Raw genomic sequence first — 7587 nt, 5'->3', positions numbered from 1 at the left:
TGATTTCCGGCCCTGGGGCAGCGGGAGCGTCACGTGTGAGCTGGAGCAGCTGTTCCCGCAGCACAGCGAGTGGTGACTACAGTCCGGGAAGGTCATAAAATCAAGTGCAAGTTCTGGGCATCAGCTCTGGGTACTGGGTGGAAGTAACAGAGAATGGGGGCCCTGGGAAGACTGGGGCACTGGGTAACAGACTAGGGCACTGGGGCCGGGCAGGGCCTCAGAGGGTTCTGGGTAACAGAGTGAGGCTGGGCAGGGCCCTGGGGGGTGCTGGGACTGGGGTTCTCCGTGGGGTTTTGTTGATTGGGGCTGGGCAGGGCCCTGCGGGGCACTGGGGCTGGGGGTTCTCGGTTGGGTTTAGCTGATCGTTCACACGCAGTCTGAAGCTCCCTATGTCTCGTTCTCACTGCTGAGCCCACCGGCCGGTCTCTGATCTGCCCCTTGGTGAAATGCCCTTTCAGAGCAGGGCAGCCCCCCAAACAGCAGACAGGGCGAGCGTGTCCTTGAGGCGGCCCTGGGGCCTGACCCCAAAGCCCCCGGGCATGGCCAGCTGCCATGCTAGGAGCACCCCCCTCCTCTATGACTTCTTCCCTTTGCTTGTCTTCGTTTTCGTCATCGTCGCCTTCTGCTTCTCCGCTGCCTCGGCGGCTTTCTTCCTCTCCTCCTTCAGCTCCTTGAACTTCCACTTGGGCAGCTCCAGCGTGTTCTTGTTCTTCCGCAACCGCGGCAGCTTCTCCTTGCAGGCCGGGGGGAAGGTGGCCTTGACCAGTTTGATTTTGGGGATGTGGCCCCCGGGGAAGACGCTGTTCCTGCGCAGTAGCCGCAGGGGGAGGAAGCTCAGCATGCCGGAGGTGCTCCGGTACGGGACCAGGACGCGGGTCTCTGACACAGCCTGGCCGTTGCAGGAGGATGAGCCGGGCTCGGACTTGGCATCGGGATCCGGCGTGTACTCCTTGAGGATCTCTGGCACTGACAGCCTCTGCTTGCCCACCTCGGGGGGGCTCCCGGGGCAGATGGTTTGGCAGGCCGTAGCAACAAAGGGGCTGGCCAGGCATGTGGTCATCCGGACCATGTGGTCCATCACCCCGTCCGCCTCAGGGTCATGGGGGAGGTTGATGCTGAAGGTAGAGCAGATCTTCTCCAACAGCCTCTCGCACCTGGATTTAGTGGCCAGTGCCTTGGCCACCAACTCGGGCAGCATCGGCCACTCGGGCCGGTACTGGTCACTGAACTGCTCAGCTCGGGGCCGCTGCAGGATGTTTCGGATCTGTACCATGGTCTCGAAGCGCCCAGTCAGACCTGCCCACTCCCGGGCTGTCTTCCCCCGGACAGGATCCACCGCTGTCAGGTCAGCTCCTGAGACCACAGGGGGTAAAGAAAGGGCCCGTTATAAAAACGAACCCCTTGGCTGCATAAAGGCAAGTGGCTTGGGTCAGAGTCTGAGAGCCGGCCTGTTCCAAACAGCTTCATCACAGGCTTCGTGGATGGGAAAAAGCTTTTAGAACAAAACGAAGGAGGCAGGGTGACCTAGTGGATAGTGCCCTGAACAGGCCTGGGCTCCGCTCCCAGCTTGGCCACTGGCCTGCTGAGCGACCACAGGCAAGTCGTGGCACCACTCTGCCTCAGTTTCCCCATCTGTAAAATGAGGGTGAATGAGACTGGCCAGCTTTGTAAAGTGCTTTGAGATCTGCTGATGGAACACTGAATGAGCGCTAGATGGCAGCCAAAAACAAGGAGCAAGGCCCAGCGGGGGATTCTAACCCCAGTCACCCGGGAAGAGGTCGTGGGCCCGTCTACGCTGCAGTTGCAGGTGTGATTGCAGCGAGTGTGGACGCACCCACGTTAGCTGTAAGCTAGCTCGCGCAGGTCCCAGTGGCACAGCCTGAGAGCAGAATCAAGGTCCAGGCTTCCCTGCGACAGGTACCAAGCTACCTATGTTAAAGCTTGCTCACTCGGGTACCTCTCCCAAAGCAGCGTAGATGTCCTCGCTCGGGCTCTGCAGCGGGTTTCAGAGCCCAGGCTCCAGCCTGAGGCCGAGCGTCTACACTGTTGATTTAGCCCCATGGCTTGAGCCCGAGTCAGTTGGGGATCGGTCCTGCTTTGAGCAGGGGGTTGGACTAGATGACCTCCTGAGGTCCCTTCCAACCCTGATAGTCTATGGTTCTATGATCCAGGCTCTGACACTCACGGCCGCAGGGTTTTTTTTGCAGGGTACACATAACCTGAAGAGCTAGCTGAGGTCAACCCTGCATACCTCCCCTGGGAATAACCTTGACTGGCGACACTGAGGTAAAAAACAGCATCTTGTCTCACTCAGATTTTACATGGCGAGAGCGATCCATGTGAACACACCTTCTGGCTGCGAAGATGTAGCCTAGGAAACAAGTGTATTTGACTCAGGTGAAAATCCTAGGGCAGACGAGGCAGTTGTCAGTTTTAACGTGAGTTAGACGGCCAAGGTAACCCCTAGGCGGGGCGCTGAGCTAACACATGTTAAAGTTACAATGGCCTCATCTTTACTGGGATTTTCAAATGAGTCAAAAAACTTTCCCCCTAAGCTTGGCCCTTGCCCAGCAATTCTCTGAGACACCCGAGAGAGCAATGCACCTGCCAGGAGCAGTGCAGTGACGCACTCCTTCTGCCCCTGCACTGCTGCCTTCATCAGCGCCGTCAGGCCCCGCACGTCCCTCCTCTCGATCTCCAGCATGGGGTAGTAGTTCAGGAGATAGTTAACTATTGTGACGTGTCCTTGACAGGCAGAGAGAGAGAAGCTGCATTAGAATTTCAAAACATAACAAGAAATGAGTATTTAGCGCCCACTCACTGAAGGCTGCATGCATTAGCGGTGTGACTGGGGCATGTGTTCATGAAGGCCCCAGTGCGGTGCTTACAGGGGAGTGAACCAGAGTGATCATGCATGGGTTTGACTTTTTAAAATCCTAGGAAATTAAATGCAAAAAACTTAGTTAATGCATCAGCCCCTCTGCAGGTAAACCAGGAAAGAATCCAAGAGTGCAGTTTCCTAGACTGCGGGGAACACAGCTGGGTGACAGCTGGGTCATGTTTCCCTCCTATTTACCTTAGTAAGATCCTGCTTCTCTTCCCCCCCGTCCTGGGGTGTAGATTGGGGGTAGCCATGCTGAAGTGAGTAGAATTATTCTGGCTTAGGGAGAGGCAAATCAGGCCCTAAATGTGCAACGTAACGGGTCAGATCCTCAGTTGGTGTCGATCACTGTAGCTTCACTGATGTCAGTGTAGCTTTGGTGATTGACACCAGCGTAGGATCTGGTCCACTACACAGCACTGCTCAGGCAGGGGCTGCTCTGAGCCCAAGGGGACATCGTTGTAGGAACCTGAACGTTGGAATTAAATGACTTAATGTTTTAAAAACTGCTACTGTAATGAGGCCTGATCGCAGGGCAGGATGTTCTGACTTCTGTAGGCCCCTGGGAACATGCCAGCCATGGTTTCTGTGGGATTTTTGTTCCTCTGCTGGGGGGGTGGGCGCAAAGGGGGTGTTGCATTTTTGTGTCCAGGCAAAATGCGATGACCAGCTGCTGTGTGAGGCTGAACTGCTTAGAAAGGAGGCTGTTTTCTAGCCCCTGCCATTGAGTTATTTCTGGTTATTTCTCATGGGCGACTAGTCTGGGAACCAGGTCTGTCTCTCAGAGAAGAACGTGAGGGTGGGAGTGGGCAGCAAGTTGGAAATGAGACATTATTGTTAAGGCTCCCATCACTGGGGTAGCTGAGAACATGCCTCTGTAATAATCTGTGGAACTCGCTGCTGCAGGATAACTGGACATTGCCTGTTTAGCTGCCCTCTAATTTCAGTGAGCGCTCCATGCCCCTGTACTCTGGGGAGCTCCTGGGTGCAGCCGCAGCACCGGCACGCCGCAGCTCCTACCTGCTTGGGCGGCGATCATGAGTGCCGTGTTCCCGTCATTATCCTGGTGATTGATGTCTACGTAGGGGCATTTGCTCAGCAGGGTCACGATGTCCACGAAGCCCTTGAAGCAGGCCACCATGAGCCCATTCTGGGGAGGAGCATTCAGAATCAGTGTGTCAGTGAACGCTAGCGTCTTCCCCACTGTGCCCCCACCCCCCCATAGCACTTGCCCCTCTTGCAGGGCCTCATGTACCCTCTCCAGTGCTGCCAAAGTGCATGATGGGAAAATGGTTTGTAGCACGAGAGTAGTTATGGGGCTGGGAACCAACAGGATTCCAGGTAAAGGGCAGTCCAAGGGTCCATCCAGTCTGCTATTCCTGCCTCTGGGCTGTGCCGGACTGGTGTGTCTAGTCCCCGTATGCCGCCTCCAGCAGGGGGAGCCTTTCTGCCCCTCCCACGATGCACCTGGCCAGCCACGGGGTTGGCTCCAGCCTTAGCAAGGAGACGGGTGCGGAGTGTGGGCTGGGAGCCAGGAGGAGCTGCGGGGTCTGTCTGTGTCCAGCCGCCTCACTAGGAATCCTCTTGCTAGTCATCCCGGTCTCCCCCCAAGGGGCTCCTTGCCCACGGCGCGGGAATGCTTACCCGCCCATTGATATCCAGCTCTGTGACCTCCGGCCGGCTCACTCCAAGGGCCAGCATCTCCTGCAGCAGCCTGGCGTTGTTCCGGGCACAGCACTGGTAGAAGGTGGGCAAGTGCCCCCAATCCGCAGCCGGCGCGGGCTCGTAGCAGGGGTAGACGGAGTCGTCGGAGAGGATGCTGCTGGCGTCAGAGAGCTCGGCCTCCTCCGTCTCCTCCTCCTCCTCGTAGTGCAGCTCTGGGTCCGAGGCATCCAGGCTGGTCTTCCAGGTCTGCAGCACGCTCTCTTCCACTGCTGTCATCTGTCATGCAGCCCATTCAGAGGGAGCAGGGCCTGGCACAGCACCACCTGCCCACCCTGCTCCAGGAGCCCCCGGATGCCCTTCTCCCCTGGGTGATGACTCTGCAATGCAAGCCCAGGTCAGCGAGGCTGGGCCAGGCCCAGACCCCCCTCCCCTGCCCAGGGGCCGGTCGCGCTGTGGTGAGGCTGGGGGGAGCCCTGGCTTCTCTGGGCCGCTCGCAGGGGCAGCTGGGACTGACGGGCACCAGAGGCTGATCTTGGCACATGGCTCCATTCGCCCTTGCGACCAAACTGGGATTAGACTCCCCGCCCCCGAGCAGCGTGAGCTGTGACCCAGGTGCAGAGCTGGCCGTAAAGCCATCGCCTGAGGGCTGGGGCAGCTTGGGAGCTTTGGGGGTGCAGAGCAGCACCCAGCCTCTGGGCCACCTGCCATCGGGGGGACCCAGCTGGGTGGGGGGGAACCTCTGTGCCCCTCCCCAACTGCCCCTTCCATTGGCCTCTCAACCCAAATTCCTCTCCTGCTAGGGGTGGGCGAGGAGGGAGTGCGTGTGCCCCGGTCCCAGCAGGCTGGGCCGCTACCCGGCTGCAGGGGCTTGCTCTCTGCACCCCAGAGTCCTGCGTCCGTCCCGTATGCTGCTAGCGACACAGAGACCCTTTGCTGCCCCACGTGTCCAGCTCTGAAAGCACCTGCTTGTCCGTTTGATGAGAAAGGAGAAGGGGGGGGTTCTCCTTGCCCCCCATCCTATCCCCACACAGGAGAACATGGCAGCTGCAAAGCCCATTTCCCTGGCAGAGCTGGGGCCGAGTCCAGCACTGAAGGGGTAAATTAAATCACCAGGTCCAGGCCTCCTCTCTGCTGGGGAAGGGGCGCAGACCCCAGACCACCAGGTCTGAAGCCCCAGGCCTCGCCAGGGAAGGGGCCCCTACTCGTTGGCAGAACATGCGACAGCCCGGCACGCAGCTTGCTGGCATTTCTCTGTCTGTCTGTAATGGGATAACTCGTGAACACTGCAGCCGAGCTGCCCTGGCGTTTCCTGGACTGTTCTGGGCACCCAGAGCTCTAGTGAGGTGGGGGAAATGGGGGACAAAGGGAGCCCTGGACCTGTCACTAGCACAGCCCTGACATGGTCCAGCCTGGAGGGCAGAGGGGAAGCCGACTCTGAGCCGCCCCTTGGCCCGTGCAGTCCAGTGTCCTCTGGCTGGGGGCAGCCCTGGTTCTCTGCTGCCCTCCCTTGCATCCCAGCCCTGTGCGTGACCGGCTCAGGGCAGCCCCTGCTCTAATCACCCCTGTCTACACCCACCCTGGAGCACGCTGGAAGGGCTCACTTCTTTACCCAGTGCACCATTAGCCTACGGCACTCCCTGCCACAAGGTCCCAAGCAGGGTGCAAGGGGAGGTCTGGCAGCTAGCGGGCTGACACCCACCGCTCCAGTATTATCTGGGAAATAAAACCCTGATGGGGGGTGAGGGTACAAGCTTCCTGCCTACCTGACCATTAGTGTCTCCTGCCCCTTCCCTGATGCACCTGTCACCGGTCCCTGCGGGCTGGGGGATGCTGCTGCTCTGCTCTGGTCCAGCGAAGCTTCGGAAATCCCTGGAAATATTGCACCAGCATTTGCCTCTCGGCCCAGGCAGGGAGAAATTGCTTCTCCCTCCCAGGGCTTCTCCGGGGACACTCAGCTCTTCCACCTCTATCCCTGGCCCACTGGGTTTCAGCGCTGCTCCAGCCGGGCAGAGACACTCCCTGAGACACGAGGCCTGTGGAAAGTTTTCCCTTCCCCCACACCCCAAGGGAAAGCGGGTTCTGCCCCGGGGCTCCCGAGTGATGACAGCTGGCACCTTGCTGGGGGCTTAGCCAGCCAAGGCATCTTAATTTAGACTGTTACTTAAAATGGCTCTGGCCGCCCTGAGCAGGATCAGGCAGGCGTGTGCAGGATTTGGTGTCCTTAGCTGGAGGAGCGGGTACCGGGAGCCATCGCGCTCTCCTAGGTGTGTTTCTACGCTTGCCTCGCTCTGAGGGCTGGACACTGTGACCCAGCTCAGAGCTCCGGGGGCCGAAGGAGACAGTGCCTGGGGCGTGCAACTTTGAGCCTTCTTTGCACGTCCCGTGCAAACAGCTGAGCAGATGCACAATGGGTCACTTGCACGGGGAAGTATCTGATCTGCACAATTGCACCTGCAAATGAAACACCCGGGTGCACTCGCTTTTCCTGCCTGGGCCGTTGAACCCGGCTCACCAGCTTTGGGCCAGACTGACCAAGGTCTGTAGCACCTGGAGGGACTCTCAAGAGCAGCCCCGTTGGCCAGGCCTCGCCTCCGGAAGGAAGCTGGCAGCTCCTCCTTCCTCTTGCTTTTTAAAAAGTTTTGTTTCCCAAATTAAGGGGCCAGGGCGCTTTGTGGGGGTCCCAGCAAATGGTGGGTCCCCCAGCAGCTGTTAGTTCAAATCCAGTGTGGGTCAGACTGGAAGCAGTGACCCTCTCATAGCTAAGTGGGCCTCGTGTGTGACATGAGTTGGGTGGGTCTCAGTCCAGACCCTAGCAGACAGGTGTCTCCACAGTTAAGGCCACTGTCCCATTGGGAGCTAGTGGGTCCCTTTGCTGGAGGCCTTGGGGGTGAAGTTAAAGGGGGAGCAGGCCTGGGAGACGAGACTCAGGAGGGCAGGCTGAGCTGGGACATGGCAGGGTGTGGGGAGCTAGTCCTGCTGCTGTCGCTTCTGCGGGCTGAAGGCTCCAGGGCCCCACTGACAGCCTGCGGGTCGCTTCCTCC

The 7587-nt window shown here is 59.0% G+C and overlaps 1 protein-coding gene across 1 annotated transcript; it reads right to left on the bottom strand.

Annotated features, from left to right (window-relative positions):
- Nucleotides 1–574: 574 nt before the first annotated feature.
- ANKRD33 (ankyrin repeat domain 33) lies at nucleotides 575–4829 on the bottom strand (the record flags this gene model as incomplete). Its single annotated transcript, XM_084609987.1, is given in 5 exon segments — nucleotides 575–1353; nucleotides 2605–2745; nucleotides 3902–4031; nucleotides 4526–4792; nucleotides 4794–4829. Coding segments are annotated over 5 exon segments (1353 nt in total).
- Nucleotides 4830–7587: the final 2758 nt, after the last annotated feature.

The sequence above is a fragment of the Lepidochelys olivacea genome (genome assembly GCF_965140295.1).
Source record: "Lepidochelys olivacea isolate rLepOli2 genome assembly, chromosome: 20".
In the NCBI taxonomy this organism is placed as follows: domain Eukaryota; kingdom Metazoa; phylum Chordata; order Testudines; family Cheloniidae; genus Lepidochelys; species Lepidochelys olivacea.
This window is presented reverse-complemented; position numbering and strand designations above follow the sequence as displayed.